The sequence below is a fragment of the Pristis pectinata genome, chromosome 3 (assembly GCF_009764475.1).
Source record: "Pristis pectinata isolate sPriPec2 chromosome 3, sPriPec2.1.pri, whole genome shotgun sequence".
NCBI lineage: Eukaryota > Metazoa > Chordata > Chondrichthyes > Rhinopristiformes > Pristidae > Pristis > Pristis pectinata.
This window is the reverse complement of record NC_067407.1, coordinates 72,143,683-72,167,125: the sequence shown is the minus strand read 5'-3', so window position 1 is coordinate 72,167,125 and position 23,443 is coordinate 72,143,683. Positions and strand designations below refer to the sequence as shown.

General features: G+C 41.4%; 1 protein-coding gene across 2 annotated transcripts; it reads right to left on the bottom strand.

Moving 5' to 3' along the window:
- Positions 1-434: 434 nt before the first annotated feature.
- Positions 435-18,856, bottom strand: LOC127568847 (zinc finger protein 239-like). Of its 2 annotated transcripts, XM_052013056.1 has the most exons (3): positions 15,969-16,079; positions 6,660-6,941; positions 435-3,069 (listed from the first exon to the last, which is right to left on the bottom strand). In XM_052013056.1, the coding sequence occupies exon 3, from the start codon at positions 2,781-2,783 to the stop codon at positions 1,791-1,793; it is 993 nt and encodes a 330-aa protein (XP_051869016.1). In that variant the 5' UTR covers positions 2,784-3,069; positions 6,660-6,941; positions 15,969-16,079; the 3' UTR covers positions 435-1,790. The 2 variants fall into 2 exon arrangements, with proteins under 2 accessions (XP_051869016.1, XP_051869017.1); XM_052013057.1 differs by lacking the exons at positions 6,660-6,941; positions 15,969-16,079 and adding an exon at positions 18,835-18,856.
- Positions 18,857-23,443: the final 4,587 nt, after the last annotated feature.

Genomic DNA, 23,443 nt, shown 5'->3' with positions numbered 1-23,443 from the left:
ATGAATATACTTCTTAATCTAGAGGATAAAGCTGCCTATTTGACTAGTTCTCATAAACATTCCTCCCTACTAGCACACTCAGGCTTAAGTGATAGTCAGAGTTGCATGGCACAGTAACAGTCCCTTCAGCTCAACTCATCCATGCCAACCAAGGTCCCTACCTGAGCTTGTCCCATTTGCCTGCATTTGGCCCAGGTCCCTCTAAACATTTCCTATCCATGCACCTGTCTAAATGTCTTTTAAACGTTGGAATTGTACCCTCCTCTACCACTTCCTCTGGCAGCTCGTTCCAAACACCCACCACCCTCTGTGGGGGGAAAATGTTGCCCCTCGGGTCCCTTTTAAATCTTTCCCCTCTCACCTATGCCCTCTAGTTTTAGACTCCCCTACCCTAGCAAAAAGACCATGGCTATCACCTTATCTATGCACCCTCATGATTTTATAAACCTCTACAAGGTCACCCTTCAGCCTCCTATGCTCCAAAGAAAACTGTCCCAGCCTATCCTATAACATCAAGCCCTCCACTCTCGACAACATCCTCATGAATCCAGTTTAATGATGTTAAGTGTATTTCCAGCTTTAATAGACATCTGTAGCAGGTCAGTGCTTTTTTCAGCAATGCTGTTCAAACTGCAATTTCTACAACCTCGGAGGATGACGGGAGTGAGAGCAAGGGAATGCCACCACCATCAGATGAAAGAAAGTCACAAAACAGCTGAAAGTAGAATACTGATCCTTCATTCTTGCCGAGTCAAAATCCATAACTCTACCTTTAGATAACCGTGGGAATACTTTCACAAGAACCAAAGTCATTTAAGCAGACAACTGACACCACCAAGAAAACCAGGGGAGGGGCATTAAATGCTGCTTGTGATGCCCACGGGCCATGCATGAATACACATGGTCTGCACCCGTGTCTAAATGCCTCACAAGTGTTGCTATCACATTTGCTTCTATCACCTCCCCCAGCAGTGCATTCCAGGCACCTACCAGTGTGTAAAAAAAACCTGCCCTGCACATCTTTAATCTGACAGTAATTGCTTTAATACAGAAAAGTGGGTTTGTGAGCAAAAATAAGCATTTTTAAAATCGATCAATCCCTCATTCAACTTGGCTTTTTTTTAAAAGAACAATCACTAAAAATGACTCCGGTTTCCTGCCACATCCCAAAGATATGCGGGTTGGTAGTAGAATCTGAGGTGAGTGGATGAGAATGTGTGGAGAATATTAAAAAAATGGGATTAATGTAGGATTAGTGTAAATGGTGCTTAATGGTTGCTGCAGCCTCAGTGGGTCAAAGGGCTTGGTTTCCATGCTGTACCCTCTATGACTCCATGACAGGACTACAATGACCCATACAATAGTGTACATGGATCTGGTTTTGTTGGAGTAGCTTGATCCTAGGATACTGAATCTTGAAGTTGGATACAAAATACAGTGGAAAAACATGGATGTGTATGGTTTTGGTCATAACTCAAGTTTAACCCTGCCTGACCTTTTGCACAAGTTCAGCTATTTCCATGCTACGATGAAATCATGAATGCAAAAGAATTCAAACGCTAACCTCTCACACTTGTATAACTTCTCACTGATGATGAACTGCTCATGCCAGAAGTCAGTGAAATAATTGAAACTGACACTCTTGGAATGAATACTTATCAGTAAGACACACTGAAGCCCCTCCTAAATGCAGGGTGATTCAATGGTCTTTGTCCTACGTGGATGGACTTCCACAATCTGACCAAACAGGAGATGGTGAAGCATTTCCAAATATCACAGTGGGTGGTCTTCTACCTGGTATGCATGTACTGATGTTTTAGGAGGCTTGATGACAATGCGAACACCTTGTTGCATACCTCACATTTGAATGGTTTCACACCTGTGTGGATGCGCTGGTGCCTGGTCAGTGAAGAGGAATCAATGAAGCATTTTGAGCAGACATCACACTTGAAAGGCTTCTCCCCGGTGTGGATGCGTTGGTGCTTCAGGAGACTTGAGGACACGGTGAAGGTCTTGTCACAGACCTCACACTTGAATGGTTTCTCACCAGTGTGGATGCGCCGGTGCTTCAGGAGGTTTGACGACTGCGTGAAAGTCTTGTCACACATCTCACACTTGAAAGGCTTCATACCCGTGTGGATGTGTTGGTGTGATGCAAGTGAAGAGAAGGAAACAAAACGCTTCTGACAGAGATCACACTGGAATGGCTTCTCACCAGTGTGGACCCGCTGGTGATTGGTCAGGTGGGTGAACTGGATGAAACCCTTCAGGCAAATGGTGCACTGAAAAGGTTTCTCATCAGTGTGCGTGAGTTGATGGATTAGCAGCTGTGAAGACCTGCTGTAGCCCTTACCACACTCATTGCATTTGAAAGGCTTCTCGCCTGTGTGAATGTGCTGGTGTGTTCTGAGCGAAGAGGATTCGGTGAAGCGTTTCTGGCAGACATTGCACTGGAAGGGCTTTTCACCTGTATGGATGCGTTGGTGTTGTAAAAGGCTCGATGAAACAGAGAAGGCTCTCCCACACACCTCACACTTAAATGGCCTCTCACCTGTATGTATGCGGTGATGCTTTAGGAGACTTGACAAGTGCATGAAGACCTTATCACATACCTTACATTTCAGTGGGTTATCGTCTTTGTGGGACCGCTCATGAGCAGTAAATGAGGATAATTCTTTGAAGGTCTTTGCACAATGAGAACACTTGAAATCTTCATCCTTTGCATGATCTTCTGGAAACATGGCCAAGTTCACACCAGCCTCATAAGTTGAAGGACTTTGCATCTCCTGAAGTGAATAATCTTCAGCAGCTGCATCTTCCAAAATGCCCTTTCGGAGGAAGTTCTAGTGTTGTTGAATGCTTTCAGGTCTGATGATGCAGCACTGGTTTGCTGACCAATTAAATGTATTGAATATGGGTTTCCTTCCCGACTGTTTTCAGTGTGAGTTAGGGCAGTCAGAGATGTAACATTTTCCCCTGAGTCACTCCCATACAATTGTTCTTCAGGCAGTGACAAACCTCTGAGCGCAGTATCCATTCTCCCCCTCTGCTCTGTGAAATATGATCCTCCTGCAAAACAAAATCTTTTATTTTACTCCCAATTTCCAACAAGGTGTTGATTTCTTTCTGGGATCTGTTCTATGGAAAGTGTCTGCAGACGAAGCAGTTTGGTTCTATCCTTTCATCAGCTCTCATCCTCACAACCATATATTCCACACCTCAGAATCAGCAGAAGCAGAACACTTTAATGATATTTTACAGAAATACTGCACTTAAAAATACTGGGATTTCCACTCTGAACTGGCATACAGAATTTGCAACTTAGCTTTCCCAACCATTATACTCTAACTTCCTTATGTCCGCTGTATTTTAGAATAAGCTCATAGACGAGTTGCTTCTCCATCGAAGAATATTATCCCCCCCCAAGCCTTGATCACTTAATGGATGTTGAGAAACAAACCCAGGATAACAATCACTGTTTTATGCTTCATGGAATTAAGTAACAGAGCACAACATCACACTTCATTTTATATTCAAGTTAATTAAACACTTAACAAATAATGAACAAGCAATAACAGTAATATATTTGGGTATCAATATCTTACATACGAGGTACAGTTGCCATCATGTCAGAATTGTTACATAAAAGGCACTGAAGCACTAGATCTGCAGTAAATCTGTTATCAAACCATTGTTATATTACCCCCTCTCAAGAAGACAGTAGCACGGACATTCTGAATTGTGTCAAGATCTGACTATTGAATCACATTAACAATGCTGCATTGACTTCACATTGTACTAAACATATAATCATAACATGATCTGATTATTGTATTTTTAAGCTTCAGCTTAACAATTGAAGATGCCCTCTATTGCTTTTGTAAAATCTGACAATTTTAGCTTTTCACTTCTCAAGATCACTCATTCAACGTCTCTCACCTCAGGTCTTTGTTTTAAATGTCTGAGCTTTCTATTCCAAAACTGGTTTCCTTCTTTGTTCTCTTTTTCTTACTTGTACTCCATAGCTGCCAGCTCCCTTGAGAAACCTCCACTCCCCGACTGAATAATTAATACATCAAGTTTCCTTCCTGGCTGCTTGCAACTAGCAGTTTCAGCTGACTCCTGATCCCAGTTATTTTCAGTTAACCCAGGAAGTGATTAGCTACTTATATTATCTGATTTCCACTTGGTCTCACAGACTGCCGTTACTGCAATACAAATTTCTCTTTATTATGAGGCATAAGTAATCACTACCCACTACCCTACCCCCCCCCCCCCCCGCCAGCAGAGTTGTCCTGCTATCTGCATTTTTTATATTATATACTTTTCAATGCCTTTGGTTTACAATTTTAGTTTGAGATCTAATCTAATTTGACTCATTTCAGTGTTCTTATGGACCCTCTGCACAAATCCTCTAATTAAAATTCCTGGAGGTATTTAAATACGAAGGGAAAATCAGTATTTTCTGCTATCTGCTGGCATTCACACACACTTTAGCAAACTACAGCTACAAATGTCATTTTACCCATTGCTTATGGAAAAACATGTTCTCCCTTGTTGATATTCCACACCAAGATGGCAAATACAACAATTCAGCAACTCCATCAGATTAGATTTAGCTTTAGTTTAGATTTTGTGCTTGAAGCAAGGAAAGAGATTGCTGTGCCTTTGGCCATGATCTTTGCGTCCTCATTGGCCACAGGAGTAGTGCCTGATGATTGGAGGGAGGTAAATGTTGTTCCTTTGTTCAAGAAAGGGAGTAGAGACAACCTTGGGAATTACAGGCCAGTGAGTCTTACTTCAATGGTGGGCAAATTACTGGAGAAGATTCATAAAGACAGGATTTATGGGCATTTGGAGAAGCATAGGCTGATTAGGGACACTCAGCATGGCTTTATGAGGGGCAGGTCATGCCTCATGAGCCTGATTGAATTCTTTGAGGATTTGACAAAGCACATTGATGAAGGGAGAATAGTGGATGTGGTGTACATGGATTTTAGAAGGCATTCAATAAGGTTCCTCATGGAAGGCTCATTCAGAGAGTCAGGAGCCATGGGATCCAGGAAACTTGGCTGTGTGGGATTCAGAATTAACTCACTCATAGAAGACAGAGAGTGGTGGTAGATGGAGCATAATCTGCCTGGAGGTCGGTGACCAGTGGTGTTCCGCAGGGATCTGTTCTGAGACCCCTGCTCTTTGTGATTTCTATAAATGACTTGCATGAGGATGTGGAAGGGTGGGTTAGTAGGTTTGCAGATGACACGAAGGTTGGTGGTGTTGTGGATAGTGTAGAAAGTTACTGTTGGTTACAACAGGATATTGATAGGATGCAGAGCTGGGTTGAGAAGTGGCAGATGGAGTTCAACCCAGAAAAGTGTGAAGTGATACACTTTGGAAGATTAAATTTGAAGGGCAGAATATAAGGTTAATGGGAGGACTCTTAGCAGTGTGGAGGAACAGAGGGATCTTGGGGTCCACGTCCATAGATCCCTCAAGGTTGCCGCACAGGTCGATAGGGTTGTTAAGAAGGCGTATGGTGTGTTGGCCTTCATTAGTCGGGGTATTGAGTTCAAGAGCCGCCAGGTAATGTTGCAGCTTTATAAAACTCTGGTCAGACCACACTTGGAGTATTGTGTTCAGTTCTGGTCACCTCATTATAGGAAGGATGTAGCAGCTTTAGAGAGGGTGCAGCAGAGGAGGTTTATCAAGATGCCTCCTGGATTGGAGAGCATGTCTTATGAGGATAAGTTAAGCGAGCTAGGGCCTTTCTCTTTGGAGTGAAGAAGGATGAGAGGTAACTTGATAGAGGTGTACAAGATGATGAGGCATAGATCGAGTGGACAGTCAGAGACTTTATCCCGGGGCAAAAATGGCTAACATGAGGGGGCATACACAGAGAGTGGTGGGTGTGTGGAACGCACTGCCAGAGGTAGTGGAGGCAGATATATTAGGGACATTTAAGAAACTCTTAGATAGCCACAAGAATGATAGAAAAATGGAGGGCTATGTGGGAGGGAAGGGATATATAGATATTAGAGCAGAATAAAATGTCGGCACAACATCGTGAGCCAAAGGGCCTGTACTGTGCTATAATGTTCTATGTTCTAATTTCCAGCTAGGATGTGAATGTATATCCATGAAAAAATATTTTTATTATCAAATTGGAGGAGTGATAAGTAATGCTTTAAACTGGGGCATTAGCTTTAGTAATGAAGTATTGTTCCTGATATGTTCTCCATTTGTCAACCTGATTGGTTAAACAATTGTATCCATATATCAGAAGCCTAAATAATTCATGAAATAAACAAAGAATTAATAAAATGTCTGCCACTGACCAGATTTACTCCATTTTGTTTTGTGTACACAGCCCAACCATTTCTTTAAAGCAGTTTCCCATTTTAACAAAAAATCCACCTCTGAGGCTTCAGAATAAAGGTTTGGCAAAATTGTGAGCTGGATTATTTATGTTGTCATATGACAATTCAGTTTTCACTTAATTCCAAAAAATTTGACATCTTTCCAATCTGGGGAAGGCTCATCACAATGAGTGAATGAATGTTCCCTGATTGCTTGAATAATTAATAAATGATTGCATTAAATCAGACAATCAAAAGGAGTGTTCACTATGGAGAAGAGCAATAGGTTATGTTTAACCTCACCTCACAGAGAAGCACTTTGTAGGAAATCTTTGTGCAGGAGCCGGTATCCCTGGAGACCACAGTTCAATAGGTTCTTCAGGCAAGATATATTTGTTCTAAAAAAAAAGCTGCTTTTCTTCCCCATTAGATTTTTCCTTCCACACTTGAAATTGTTGGCCTGGTGCTGTCCAGGTGGCCCAGTCTCCCTGTATGAGTCTCAGTGTCTTAAGATAGTTCAACTGTGCAGTTTATTTGCATTGAGCTTTATTCTGAACTCATCCAAACACATTAGGGCCACATTTTCTACGTTAATTGGAATAAAAAGAACAAAGGTATGTCAGTCTCTGGACCTCTTGCATCTGACTAGTTTCTTATAGAATATCACACCAGATCAACAATGGGCTTCCACATAATAAGACAAGACAGACAGCAGATGCTGGAAACCTGGAGCAACACAAAAACTGCTGGAGGAACTCAGGTCAGGCAGCATCTGTAGAGGGAAATGACCCATTTCGGGTTGAGACCCTTCATCAGGACTGGAAAGAGAGAGGACAGAAGCCAGAATAGAAGGGTGGAGGGAGGGGGATGAACATGAGCTGGCAGGTGATAGGCAAGTCCAGATGAGGGGAGGGTGGGGTAAATGGGAATTATGTGAGAAGCTGGGAGGTGATGGGTAGAAGAGGCAAAGGGCTGACAAGATGGAATCTGATAGGAGAGGATAGTAGACCCATGGAATAAAGGGAAGGAGGTGGGGAACTAGAGGGAGGAAGGTGTGGGTGATGGGCAGGTCATGACGGAGAGGGAGAGGAAAGACAAGGGGTAAAGGGGCCAATGGAATAAGGAAAAACAAAATAAGGAGGGGGGAAAAACAGGGGGAGTGGTTCCAATAAGTTAGAGAAATTGATGTTGATAGCCGTCAGGCATCACTATACTACCAAGATGGAATACGAGGTGTTGTTCCTCTAATCTGTGTTTAGCCTCAACTTGGTAGTAAAGGAGGCCATGGACAGACATGTCACTGTGGGAATGGAAATGGCTGGCCACCGGGAGATCCTGGCTGTTCCAGTGGATGAAGCGTAGATGTTCAATGAAACGATCCCCCAATCTGTGTCGGGTCTCACCAATGTACAGGAGGCCACACTGGGAGCACCGGATGCAATAAATGACACTGATGGATTCGCATGTGGTAAGAGAGGTGTAGGGGCAGGTGTAATACTTAGCACAGTTGCAGGAATAAGTACCTGGAGGGGGAAATCGGTGGGAAGGGTTGTGCAGACAAGGGAGTTGTGAAGAGAGAGCAATCCCTGCGGAGAGCAAAGAGGGGAGGGGAAGACGCACCTGGTGGTAGGATCCCGTTAGAGATGGTGGAAGTTGTGGAGAATGATGTGTTGGATGCAGAGGCTCGTGGGGTGGTAGGTGAGGACAAGGGCCCTATCCCTGTTGTGTCTGGGGGGTGGGGGGAGGTGAAATGGGGTGAGGGCAGATGTGCAGGAAATGGAGAAGATGCAGGTGAGGGCTGCATTGATAGCAGCAAAGAGGATACCCCGTTTTCTGAAAAAGAAACATCTCGAATGTCCTGGAATGGAAAGCCTCATCATAAGAACAGACGAGGCAGAGACAGAGGAACTAAGGGAATAGCATCCTTACAAGTGACAGGGTGGGAAGAGGTGTAGTCAAGGTAACTGTAGGAGTCAGTGGGTTTGTAAATGATTCCGTAGATAATCTGTCTCCACAAAATGGAGACAGAGAGATCAGGAGAGGGGAGGGAGGTGTTGGAGATGGACCCAGTGAATTTGAGGGCCGGAGTGGAAGTTGGTGGCAAAGTTGTTGAAATTGACGAGCTCTGCATGGGTGCAGGAAGCAGCACCAATGCAGTCCTCAATGTAGGGGAGAAAGAGATGGGGGAGCGTTACCCGTGCCTGTTAATAATCTGTGATGTTTGGAAAAAAGGATTACTGTAACAATAATGGGCAGTCTAGGCTGCATGTGATTTGCTCCCATCCCATCTTATGGACATTTTGCAGATATGGCAACACATAGACCTCACTTTGGTAAACTATTAGTATGTGAGGAAATCTCAAGTTTAAACATTAACTCAGCCCTGAAACTGTGGGTACAACATTATAGCTGAGCATATTAAAAAAATATTTGAACTGGGTTGAATTGTCGTAGATTGTAGCTGTTAAGAGCAGCACCAGGCTTCTGCTGAGTGATCACTTGGCTGCAACTGGATAAATCAGGTTTGGATTGTGAACAGCTTTGAGAACTACTATACTCAATGCAAATTCCACCAATTGTCACCATGTCATATGCAGGTTTAGAAGTGGTTGAAGGAATAATAAGCAAATTACATAGAAGCAAATATTGCACCTGTGCATGCATGTATTTGTGCATATGACAATAAACTGGACTTTGATCATTTGGCTCAATTACCTCACCATTTCATTTTGAATTGTATAGTCCAAACATCTGTATTTAATATGTCACAGTCTTTATTTAAAAAAAAGTAACTTCATCCACTTTAAGTGTTGCTTCTAAAGCCTTGCAACATGAAATCCTGCAATCTGGCTATCTGTATAGCCCTGATTTCCACTGCTCCATGATACCACCACTGGCCCCACCTCAAATTGTCTTAGCCCCAAAGCCTTGATTTCCTCCCTAAACCTCTCCCTCTTCATGTTTAAGCCTTTCTAAAAACACTTCTTTGGCCAAGCTTTCAGGCACGCATATTTTTATTCTGTTCTGCATTTTTTTTTGATAAGGATGCTGTGCAGTACCTGGGACACACTGCAATGTCAAAGTCTATAAAAATAGAAGTGAAAATATAAAAAAACTACAAATGCCAGAAATCTGAAATAAAAACAGAAAATGCCAGAAACACTCAGTAGTCAGGCAGCAGGTGCTGAGTGTTTGCAGTGTTTTCTGTCTTTATAAAAGTACAAGTTATTGGTGTGAGAAACTGTCCTCATCTCTAACTGTCTAACCAGCTGTTAATCTAATTCATTACCTCAGTTTTAATTCTATTCGCCTTCATCTCTTCTAGCTTCCTGCAGTGTTTTTGATATGTCAATCACATCCACCAAATTCATTACTACCTCAAAGATTCTGTAACATAGCCTTCCTGTCTGAAATCCATGTGCTTGTTTTTTTGGTTATTTTCTCTTCATGTGTCTACTTGGTAACCTGATTGCTAATTAAAAGTTCCAAAATTTTCATTACCCTATTTGTTAGACTAACTGCCCCATAATTATCCAATTTAGCTGTCTTTCTTCCGAAAAGTAATTATGTTGTTAGCCATAATGGAATAACACATTGTTCTGCAGTACAATTTCTAGCTCTGTTATTTTTCACATGAATTCTAAAGATAGTAAGGGAATATCTAAGCAGATTCCATCATTTTCCACTCCTCTACATTATCTTCCCTTTAATGTTTCTTACTGCACGAAAAATCTAACATATACACCCTCTCCCATATCTCCTCCTCCTGGAAATATGGAAATGAAATACTTGTTATTGCTAAGTGTCCTCTTAACATTATTTTCTCCTCAGAAGTTCCATCTTGTGCTTAATAATTCTTCTTATTGCTGATGTACTTGTAAAATAGTTTCCTAATCACCTCTTCTTCCTCTATTCCTTTTTTGTTCATCGTATTTTCTCACATTTTACTATCATTATAAGTCTTATATACTCTCTTCAGTTTGTTTCCAACCATATTCATCCACGTCATTCAGAAACAATAAAAAGTCCTTCCTCATATTTGCATTTTTTAGTAATATCCCATTATATACAAATTTCCTATTAGATGCCACCATGTCTAATAGTTGGTGTCGTCATTGTCCAACTCCTCCACAACCGTGCAGCTTTCCCCCCCTTCAAGTATTTATCCAAACTTGTTTTGAAAGTCATTAGTGAATATGCTTCCACTCCACTTTGAGACATTCCAGATCAAAACAATAGGTGTGTAAAAAAGATTTCTTAATGTCACCTCTAGTTCTTTTCATCATGACAAGTCTGTCTCTCTGAGTACTGACCCTTCTCCTACTGAAAACAGTTTCTGCTTGTTTACTCTTTCAAAGCAACACAGACTTTCTATCAAATATCATCTTTGTACTTTCAGCTCTTTCAGAATGGAACACAATAGTTCAACTGAGGCCCAATCAGCATTTTACAGCGTTAAGCTCAACTTCCTTGCTTCTGTACTCTATGCTTTTATTAGACACTCAAACATCCAATACGCCTTCTCAACATGCCTGCAATGTCAAAGATTCACGTGCATCCACCTGCTTAGTTTCCTTTGTATCCTACAAAAATGCATCACAACACATTGCTCCACTTTAAATTGAACACGCTTGTCCATTTCATCAGACTGTTATTATCCTCCACAATGTTTAGTTAATTTGTGTATATTATTTCATCAGCAAATTTGGTTAACCAGTTAACTAATTCTCTGAATGTCATTAACCAACCCTATTACTATTGTTTATTTGTTATATCTATTTTACTATCATGTATAAAAATAAATACCATTTCTGTCATATATAGAAATCAATGAGAATGTTGAACAGATGTGACCTCAGAATAGAATTCAATTCAATTTGACCACTGACAATCTAATTCAGACAATTTTGCTTTGAAAGTTCTTAATTCAATTATCAGCTTTACCCCCCTTCCCCCCACCCCTTTACTCCTTAATCTCCTCCAATAATTTTGAGGTACTGTACCTTTATGGTTCCTTGACAAAGGCTTGCTGAAAGTCAATTTCCTCAATTGTACTTTGGTCACCACCTCAAAGAACACTCAGACTTGTAAGACAATCTTCCTTTCTGAAAGCCATATTCACTGTTTCTAATTATTTTCAATCAGGATAAATAATTAAAGGTTCCAAAATCATTCTAGCACAAATCTTTTAATAACTAACTGGATTCTAACTTTATGGGTTAGCTTGTTTTTTTTTTAAAATGAAAATAGCTGTATACGCTAGACACTTCTCATTGTTTGTTGCCCAACATTCAATAATCCCAGAATATCACTTATTGGAATTTCAGTATTTTTCCCCCACTTCTATGGAATCCTGAGATGCAGCTAACTTGTTCTAACAATCATCTCTCTTTCAGCCTATTACTTTCACATTATGATGATAAATCTTACTTCACTTAACCAATTCAGGATTTATCTTCTCTAATATGGTATTGTAAACTTTGAATCCTGTATTCTCATCAATTTATGTCTAACCTCTTATTCACTATCAAATCCCTCTTCTCTCCAGCATCCAACATGTTTAACAATCATGTTTTATTGACATTCTTAAAATGCTTTTATTTTCTTAGTTTTGTTATTCACTCATCATACTCCCTCCTTGCTTTCTTCACCATGTTCCATTTATTTTCATTGATTTTAGATTCATTATACTTAACTAAAAATCTCCTCTGAACAATTTCTTCATTTTAATGTTGAAAATTTTGTACAGCATTCTAATTTTTGAAGCAACGTCTTTTCTTTAAATGATTGATACCTATTCTACAAACCCCTTTTTAAAAACATTTCATTGTTGATGCAGGATCCCATTTGCCAATCACTCATCAGAATTCACTCATCTTTCTGAAATCTGAGTGGTCAGCTTTTGTACAAACATTTCTTTTGCCTTACAGATCCTAAAGCATGTCATATTATTGTCACCATTCCCAAGGGGCTCACCAAAACTTAACTTATTCACCTTATGAATCTTTAACACTGAAGGTCAACTGCCTAAATTTCCAGACTCTTTACTCTCCCAACACAACATCCAACTATATTGGAGTTTTATTTTGATCTTTTCTAGTATCTTTCTCTAGTTTTTCCAGAGGTCATCTAATCTTCTCACAGAATATCTTAAATACTTCAAAAGTTCGTTTAGCCTTTCCTTCTCCCAGTGTTTGTTCACATTCTTCATAAAGTGTAAAAGTCAAAATTTCTTTTAGCATTCAGCGTAGCTCATTCCTTTGACAACTGGTTTCAGTCTGTGCCTCTCTCAATCCCTGTCACTTCTTTATTAGACTTGCCTAATCCCTCTGCCTCCTGCCTTGTCTCCAATGGTTTCAAGATCTGGCTGGATATTTCTGCCTTATTTGTTCTTAATTTTTTTTTCTACTCTTTTTCTCACCTATGCTCCATCACTACTGATTTTCCTGTAGGAACCTGAATGTCATGTTCTCCTCATGATTACTTTGTATGCCTGTTTTGCTAGCTGACCCCCAAATCATGCTTTTTTTTTGGTTTAAAGTCAGGAAGTGATGTCTTCCCTTGTTAGCTCCTGATGCTGCTGCCCGATTCTGCAGGATCAGAGAGCCTGTGGTTATGGCAGTAATTCAGCACAGCTTTCCATCTTGCACACATTATACCTTTCATGACATTTACATCAAACAAGTTTCCCCACATTTTATATCTCCCTATGTTTACTTTAGATGCACCAATTAAGGTTACTAGCCCCTAGAAATGTCTTGGGAGACTCATGAATTAAAAACTAATTTCCTGGACATTGCTGCAAGAAAAGTGGGGGGAATAAAAAGGAGTATTAAAAATGATTGTATTGTTTCCATATTATTTGACAGCTTTAGTTTCTTAGTTATAAGAATACAGGATAAAACAGTTGTAAAACATCCAAGAGTATAATAAAGCATCAGTTTTCACAGGGTAGGAAGGTTATACACTATGAGGATATTTACCCAACAGTTATAACAGGCAAGGGTGTGGGCAAGGCAATTCCAAGCAACATTGAGGGCAGGAACAGGCACAGTAGTTAGCGTAATGCTTTACAGCGCCAGCGACCCGGGTTCAATTCCAGCCACTGTCTGTAAGGAGTTTGTACGTCCTCCCCGTGTCTGCATGGGTTTCCTCCGGGTGCTCCGGTTTCCTCCCACATTCCAAAGACGTACAGGTTAGGAAGCTGTGGGCATGCTACGTTAGCACCGGAAACGTGGCAACACTTGCGGGCTGCCTCCAGAACACTCTACGCAAAAGATGAATTTCACTGTGTTTCGATGTACATGTGACTAATAAAGATATCTTATCTAAAAACTAAAATGAAATCAAATCCAATCAGAGCTGACAATCCTGTCTAACTGAGGATGCTGTGCCTAGAGAGAATCATAGTCATACAGCATGGAAGCAGACCCTTTGACTCACCAAGTCTGTATGGACCATCAAACACCCATTTGCACTCATCCCACTTTTTTTCTCTCTCCCCCCCCCACTCTCATCAACTCCACCCCTCCCTCACAAGATTCCACCACTCATCTACTTCTAGCAGCAATTTACACCACTAAATTAAGCTACCAACCAGCACATTTTTGGGATGTGGAATAAAACTGGAGCACCTGGCGCAAACCCGCAGTCACAAAGGGAAGATGCAAACTCCACACAACCTGGGTTACTGGAGCTGTGAGGCAGCAGCTCTACTACCTGCGCACTGTGCCACCCCTGAAGATCCATATGAAAGGACTGGATGGTCAGCAGTTTGGATGCTATCCTCATGACATCTGAATCTGGAGTTGAGTGCGGTCCTGGCTGAGAGATTGCAGTCCTCCTCATTCTAACAAAGGAAGACTTGCGGCAAGTCAAATTCAAATTTCCACAGCAAAAAAGCCTGTCCCAATCAAATAAAAGCAAGCAACAGACAGGGCTTCAAATCTTTAACAATGAGGTGCATCTACAATTAGCTGTTACATGGAAAATAACCTCAAGGGGCTTCACAGTAGCAGATTAAGAGTTATCTGGAAGGTGGACAGGAATTCTCTCAAAATTTTAAGGAAGCTCTTCAAAGCAGAGATAGAGTTAACGTGTATGGAGAGGTAGCTTAAGGCTTGGCTACCATGGTGGAACAGACCAGGAAAAGCAGAAGTTCAAAGTTGAAGATAAGGAGTTCCAAGGGTTACAAGGCTAGGGACATTAGAGATAAGAGCAAATGGGTCAGAACTATATTTGTACATGCTCATTTTAATTTAGCGACACTGGAGGATGAGGAAGTTAATTAGCAGAGGGGAACTGAGTGATACGTAATGAACATTGGGATATGGGCAACGGTGTTTTGAATCAGATTTAGTGTATGGAGAGCAGATGATAGTGTACTGTCCAAAGGGGTACTAAAATTGCAGTAACTAAACCATGAGAATTCTAGCAACAGAGACCCAGAAGTGCCTTTGTGAAGGAAAGATTAAAGGCTCAGAGCTCTTCTCAGGTACAAACAGGACATCGAGGTTATGAACAAGTGCCTTCTTCTTGAGGCAGTAGTGGGTGAGGAAAATGAATTGGCAAGGGAATGGAATTTGTGGCAGGAAACAAATATGATGGCTTCAGTCTCTATAATGTTTAGCTTAAGGAAACTGCAGTTCATCTGAGAATGCTTATTAAACAAGCAGACTGAATGCACACAGCAGAAGGGTTGAATGGAATGGTGTACAGCTAGTTGTAGATGTACAGCTAATTGTAGTCAGTGTGTACAATGAACCCGAGGTTTGCCAAAGAATATAGAGGATAAATAATACAAGTAGCTTTGAGAAATCCTGAGCAGTAAAACACAATAAAAATAGTGAACAAAGGGTGCAAAGTACAGAACATGGACAGACTGAATCTAAAGGAAAGATATACAATATAAAGATAGGCAGAATAAATCAGCCTCTAAGACTAGCCCTGGCAGTGCCTTTCAGGCACTAACCATTTTGCTGTTTTCTCCTTGCATCACTTTTGGCTCTTTTGCAGATCACCCTTCATACCGTGTCCCCAGTTCTTGACCCCTCCACCAATGGGAATCTCTATCAGGTTAGCTAGAACAATTTGCCATGAGAAATTTCTTCAAAAACAGAATTGTAAATCATTATCATTTTCAGCCTCAGTGAACTGCAGATACTCAGTCATTGATATAGAAAAGGATGAGATTGATGAAATTTTAAATACTAAGGAAATTAGAGAATATGGGGAGCAGGTGAGAAGGTCAATGTAGCACAGCTTTAGCCAAGATCTCATTAAACAGAGGTGCAGCCTCAAGGGATCCCAAGGCCAACTTTGTTTCGTATATTATTACCTGCCCTTTTGCCCAATCAACTTAATGTTAAGTAATAATCTCACTATTTAATATGTTTTAATCTCTTTTTTCCAACTTTAATCTTTCTTTGCATCATCACCTATGCACTTAAGATCAGTCCCCTCACTTTTATTTCTTTTTAATGCTTTATCCATTGCTCTTTTCATTTTGTTATTGCTAGCCTTTCACATTTTAATCTTTATCATCTCTTATTTTTACAAAGAAACACAGGTTTCTGTTTTTCTGCTGCTAGTCATCTTTTGTCCTGCACTCACTAGTTCTCCTGAGAAACGTCTGATCCCTTAACATAGAAAATCCAGTTTTTCCTTCTGACTGCTTTGTATACCAATTGGGAAGCCAAACACCAACACAGTCTTCATTTCCGCCAGCTGCAAGGAGTAAATAAAATATATTTCACATTGTATTGAATAGATCACATTAAATACTGTTACAACAGCTAATCACAGATTTTCTATATTCCAACCTTCTCTACACCAGATGCCTCTGATCAAGATATTACATACATAGCTCCAAATGACAGAACTGAACTTGAATCCACTGATGTTCTATCAGATGGAATAGTGAAATGGTCCTATGGTTACAATTGCAGAAGGTGCAGATTAAACTTCTTTGTTTTGGTTTTATTCCAGTTTTGTGCTGCAGTTAAAGATAAAGTAATAAGACAACACAAAGATGAAGACATTTCTATACCACTTGTTGTATTCCTTTTTATCTTCTTCCTCTATACAAAGTTTCCAATTGAAATTACGGTAAATACATCTGCTCGGGAAAGACAATAATCAGATTTTCTTCACAACATTACAGCCGACTTCGGGAATATAATGCTAGGAAACTGCAGTTACAGTTCAGTAATTGCACATTACATTCCACAATCACAAATATTACTTGCTTAACGCAATGCCATTATGAAACTGTAAGAGTATCAGGCAATATCAAGATTGAACACAAGGTTCAAGATTGCAGTGGTCTTTCAGTCCTTCCACAGCCACGTACTGGTGATCTTGAATGAAGTTTGTAGTTGAACCATAGGTCAAACAAAACTAATATTATCTGCTAATAAGCTCAGTCTGAGAGAGTGATTGGGCAAATAAATGCAATACCTCCACCAATAGCCCTCGGTCACAACAAAGCAGTAGCAATTTCTACAAAATGAACAATGTTTGTTACAAAGTGCTGGGAATTTAATGCAAATTTTGTCACAGGGCTAAAGCAAGCCCTGGGCAACCACAATTTAAAAAATCTGCTGAAGAAGCTTCATGTTTATTTTCAGTTTAATCTCCAATACCAAAGTTGTTTTCTTCTTGGACAACACAGTCAGTACTTTCTTGATGTTTAGACATCAAGTTGGCAGGCTCATTAAGTTAATATCTGACCTGAAATTGTACCTTTATGTGCAACCTCTCCCACAGATTGAGTGTAGTGGCAGACAACACCAGGGTTACTCAACTACCTATTCCTATCTTCTCATGGTAACCTTTCACCCTTGCTTATGAAGTACCTATCCACCTCTGCCTTAGAAATATTCAAAGACATTACTTCCACCACCCCATGAGAAAGAGTTCTAAAGATTCTCAATCCTCGCAGTGACCCCTTGTAATTCACCCACAAAAACCATCCCCTCCACATCTGCCCTATCAAAGCAGGGTCTTGAACGTTTCAATCAATTTCCCTTTTTTACACTTCCAAGCCTCAACAGTTCAACCTTCCAATTACAGGAATTTTTCTAGTAAACCTTCTCTGAACTGCTTCTAATACATTAATATCCTCCCTTGAATAAAGAGAGCAATACATTACACTGTTCTCCAGATATGAAGTCACCAATGCCATACATAACTGAGGCACAACCTCCCTACTTTTGTATTCAATTCCGAGCACTAAACAGTAAGTCTCAGCTTTCACAATTACTTGCTGTACCTGCACCCAAACTTTTTGCCAATCTTGCAATAGGACACCCCGATCCCTCTCAGAGCTCTCCAATCTCTCATCATTTAGATGAAATACAGCTTTTTAGAAGTTTTTCCTGCCAAAATGAACAATTTCTTGTTCCTCCATATATTACAGTTGTTAAATATATCAGAATGTAACATGACTGAAAAAATAAAGCTCAAAGTTGGTGGTAAATTCCCTGTCAAAATTCTGTCACATATTATCCCAATATCAAGAAAGAGTTAGTAATACTCATCATATGTGTAATTGCTGGCAATATGTTGTTGGAATGCAACTGGTCACTATGAAAGCCAACATCTGAACCCTTTTAACTTGTGTAATACATTTTTAAGACTGTAATTGTTCACACCATCACTTGAACCAATGTCAAATTTGGGCAGAGCTCAAAGCAAGCTGTCCTTTATGCATCAAAGTTAATTTACTTGGGAAAACAGATTCTACTTAAAAGAAACACATTTCAGCAACTTCTTCCATTGAGGACAATTGCATTTAACTATAGCACAGAACTATTGGCACAACCACTTATAGGTTATTCTGGTGTTCATGAATGACGACATGAGAATTACCCAATCACCTCCACACTGTCTTGCTCTAATGCGGTCACCACAAGCAGCTATGAAGTATCCACACTCCAACACTGTTATATCCTGAACAATATGCATTCAAATTAAAAATAGAAAACGCTGGGAACAGACGGCAGGTCAAGCCGCATCCGTGAGAAGATAAAGTTAAGTTTCGCAGTTCTGACGAAGGGTGGAAACTCTGATTCCGACTCCACAGACGCTGACTGACCTGCCCCTTCTGTTTTTATTTCAGATTTCCAGTTTTTAATCAAACATTTGTAATTGGTGCTAATATTTAATCACGGAGAGGGTATAACAACCGGCCCGTTACAGTGAGTGGGGCAGCCGAGCGGCTGATTCCTCCCTAGGCTCCGATCTGACCGACAGGGTCCGGCGCCACTGCGGCCTGACCGGGCCGCAATGTCACACCCGGCACCTCGGCCGGGCATCAAATCACGCCGGTTATTTGCCGCCCATCTTCGTCTCATTTTATCGGTGCCAACCCCTGCCCTGAGGTCTGTGACCGGACCCCGGTACCTGACAGCAAACCCGCCCACCGGACACGACCGGACACCAGGCGCATCACCTCCACCGCCCAGCCGTCCCTTACCTGCTGCAGTCCCGCGCATGCGTACTCCACATCATCCGCGCAGCGCCGCGACGGGAGACCACGCTCCCGCGCTGACGTTACGTCACCATCGGCCTGAGTCAGTCCACCGCGCGCCGGCCTTCGCTGCTGACAATAAGGCGGTGTCTGTCGCGCAGTGAATTCTGGGTAATGTATCAGCCACTTTCAGCTGCCACCCATCGCAAAGTTAACAACATAACTATCAGTATTGGCACATATCCCAGTCACGCTGCTCAAGAATGAGCTAATAAATTTTTGTATGACGGGTGATGGTGAGAGTGAGTTAAACCAGCAACAACTTGTATATACAGTGTATGTCTTTTGCACTGCATGCATTTAAATTTCAAAGATATGAAGAACAAGGAAGTCATGATATTAAAATCGTACACATTTTACAAAACTTGTCCGTGCTGCTCGAATAATAGCTCTCCAATCTAATTCCATTTTCAGCATTTGGTTGGTAACACTGCAGGTCATAACTTTTTGAATACACATCAAAGTACTGTCAAAATGTGGTAAAGATTTCTGCCTCTACCACCCTTTAAGACCATGAGTTTCAGACCCCTATCATGCTTTGGGTGGAAAACTTTTTCATCTTCTCCCCTCTAATCAATGACTTTAAATCTACGCACAGACTACCGGGAGATCTGCTAAGGCAGCACTGGGTAGCCAGTTGAGACAGGGTCTCGGCCCAAATGTCGACTTGCACCTTTTGCCTCCACAGATGCTGACTGACCAGCTGAGTTCTTCCAGCATTCTGTTTTTTGTTCCACCCACAAGGAAAATGGTCATGATCCTTAAGTAACTCATTCTGCATGAACAAGGCCTTTCTTCTCCTGAACCAATCCCACTGACAATCTTAATCTACTGCAGCATTCCTCTCCCATGAATTCATCTGCACTATTTCCAGGCCCACTGGCACTTGAAAGTAATCTGGAAATTAGTACTTTTGAAGTCCTAATTTTTAATCTCTTTCTTAAATCCTTAAAACCTTCCTGCTCAAATTCAGCCCTTTTTCTACCTGTATGATTGGTACCAAAATGGATGTTGGCCTCTAACTGTTAACTTTCTCCTGCAGAATATTCCTTGGCAGTCAGTAATATCCTTGAGTCTGGCACCAGGGAGGCAACATATCATTCTGCAAATCAAAAAAAAACTGCAAATGCTGAAATTCGAAAATTAAAACAGAAAATGTTGGAGACAGTCAGCAGGTCAGGCAGCATCTGTGCAAAGAAAGACAATGTTTTAGGTCAAAAACCCTTCATCAGAACCTTCTTTTGAAACAGGTTCTTTACCTGAGACAGAGATTCACATGAATCTCCTCCAACCTCATCTATTGGATTCGGTGCTTTGTGTGCCTCCTCTACATTAGTAAGACCAAGCACAGACTAGGTGGCCACGTTACTGAGCACCTGCACTCTGTCTGCAATGGCCATCTGGAGCTGTTGGTTGCAAACCATTTTAATTCCCCTTCCCATTCCCACTCTGACCTGTCTGTCCTCAGCTGCTACACCACCAGGGTGAGGCCAAAAGCAAACCAGAAAAACAGCACCTCATATTCTACCTGGATAGTTTACAACCCAATAACATTAAAATTGAATTCTCCAATTTCAGGTAACCTACTCACCCTCTGTCCCTTCATCTCTCCTTCTGATCTACTCAGGTCCTCTCACACACTCCCCCTTCTTTCCAAAACACCCCTTAGCCCCTATCACCCAGTTTCTTTCCCCTCCATGAGTTCATCCAGCAGCTTGTTTTTTGTTCTTTGACCTGAAATGTTAACTATTTCTTTTTCCATGGGCACTTGCCTGACCTACTGTGTGCTTCCAGCATTTTCTGTTTTTCTTGCCATCATAAAATCATGCCTGCAAATGCAGAACCCCCCACTCTTCCAATTCTAGTATTCCTCCCACCCCCCCCCCCCCCCCACTATCACACTTTCAATCTTTCTCCTTCCTCCCTGTACAGTGCTATGGTCTTGGCTCTGGCTGCACTCCCCAAGGGCAACCTCTCCCCCATCGGTCTTTAGAACTGAATATTGGGTAGAGGACAAGATTCTCCCCTCCCTCTCACAGTCTCTTTTTTGTCGATGTGGTACTCACTCATTCCCTCACTGATTGCATTCTCTTGAGGTAGTGACCACATTCTGAAACACACTATCCATGAAACTCTGAGCCTGATGGATGGGTCACAGCGGCAGTAACTATTGCTCAAGTTCCAAATTCCAGAGTTGCAGCACTTCCACATGACAACAGTTCCTGCACTGTTGTTGTCCAAGACACAGGAAGCATCCTGTAGTTCCCTCAATGACACATGGCATGCACTCCAAAGGAATGAGTTGTTCTGCCATGCTTCTTTCTCATTCAGATTAGTGGAAACCAGAATAATTTAATTTACTTAATACTTTATTTATAAAGCTACATCACTGCCTTTGCCTCATCAAAGATTACATTCAGTGGGCAATGCATACTACACATTAGCGGAATCCACAGATCTAGTTGAAAGCAATACAAAGACATTAGAAAATATGAGGAGCATTAGGTTACCTGACTCCTCAAGTCTATCCCACCATTCAATATGACCATGGCTAATCTGCCCCAGGCCTCATCTCCTCGCCTGTGCCAGTTCCCCTCAGCCCTCAGATCCCTGATCTTTCAAACATTTATCTATTTCCTCTTTAAATATCTCAGCTCCAGAACCCTCAGGGGTAAAGAATCGCAAAAATACACCAGCCTCTGCAAGATGAAATTCTTAAATACTTCAGTCCCCTAATCTTGTAACCATGTCCTCTCTTCAAGATTCACCCACTAGTGGAAACATCCCAACATCTATCCTATCATGCCCCCAAGGATCTTATATGTTTCAATAAGATCATCCCTCATTCTCCTTAATTCCAATGTAGATCTAGTTTCTTTCAGCTACTCGTAAAATCCCTGGAGTTAGTGCAGTGAACCTCTTTGGATGCCTCTAATGCCAGTATATCCTTTCTTAAATAAGGAGACAAAAACTGTACACAGGCGTGGCGACACTTGTGGGCTGCCTCCAGAACACTCTATGCAAGAGATGCATTTCACTGTGTGTTTCGATGTACATGTGACTAATAAAGATATCTTATTTTATCTTATCTTACTCCAGGTGTGGCCTCACCAACACCCTATACAATTGTAATAATATTTCCCTATTTCTAAACTCCAACCCTCTTGCAATAAAAGCCAAGTTGCTGCACCTGCCTGCTAACTTTTTGTGATTCGTGCACAAGAACACCTGGATTCCTCTGTACATCACTCATCTGCAGTCTTTCTCCATTTCGACAAACTCTAAGTTACCTGACTTCAGTTTGCTGGTTCTAACTGGCTATCTAATTAAGTAGATGCTTGGCAGGCTATTTGTGTATAACTCTTAACTTCATGCTTACCACTGCAAATGGAAACTACAAGGTTAAGAAAATCTAGCACTAAATTAAACAAATATACGCAGGCACGGTAGTGTAGCGGTTAGTGTAATGCTATTACAGCACCAGCAACCCGGGTTCAATTCCGGCCACTGTCTGTACGGAGTTTGCACGTTCTCCCTGTGTCTGCGTGGGTTTCCTCCAGGTGCTCTGGTTTTCTCCCACGTTCCAAAGACGTATGGCTTAGGAAGTTGTGGGCATGCTATGTTGGCACCGGAAGTGTGGCAACACTTGCTGGCTGCCCCCAGAACAATCTACACAAAAGATGCATTTCACTGTGTGTTTCGATGTACACGTGACTAATAAAGATATCTTATCTTATCTTAAATACTTAAAATAAAGTCACACTCTTGCTCAATGAAGTCTGCATATTGTACGAACCTTTATTAAATACTGCATTGGCCACAACTAGAGTATTTTATACAGTTCTGGGTGTGACATAGAACTTAGAACATAGTACAGCACGGGAACAGGCCCTTTGGCCCACCATGTCTACACCAAACATGATGCTAAATTAAACACTTCTGCCTGTACATGATCCAACTCCCTCCATTCCCTGCATATTCATGTGTCTATCTAAATGCCTCTTAAACACCATTAGTGTATCTACTTCCAACATGACCGCTTGCAGCCTGTTCCAGGCACCTACCACCCTCTGGTAAAAAACTTGCCTCGCACATCTCCTTTAAACTTTCCCCCTCTCACCTTAAATGCATGTCCTCTAGTATTTGACATTTCTACTTGGGAAAAAGATCCTTACTGTCTACCCTATCTATGCCTCTCATAATTTTATAAACTTATATCAGTCTTCCCTCAGCCTGCAATGCTCCAGAGAAAACAATCCAAGTTTGCCCAGCCTCTCCTTGTAGCTCATACCCCCTAATCCAGGCAGCATCCTGGTAAACCTCATCTGTACCCTTTCCACAGTTTCCATATCCTTCCTGTAATGGGGCGACCAGAACTGCACACTAAGTGCGGCCTAACCAAAGTTTTATATAACTGCAACATGATTTCCTGAGTCTTATACTCAATGCCTGACCAATGAAAGCAAGCATGCCATACGCCTTCTTCACCACCCTATCTACTTGCGAGCCCACTTTCAGGGAGCTATGGACTTGGACCCCAAGAGCCCTCAGTACA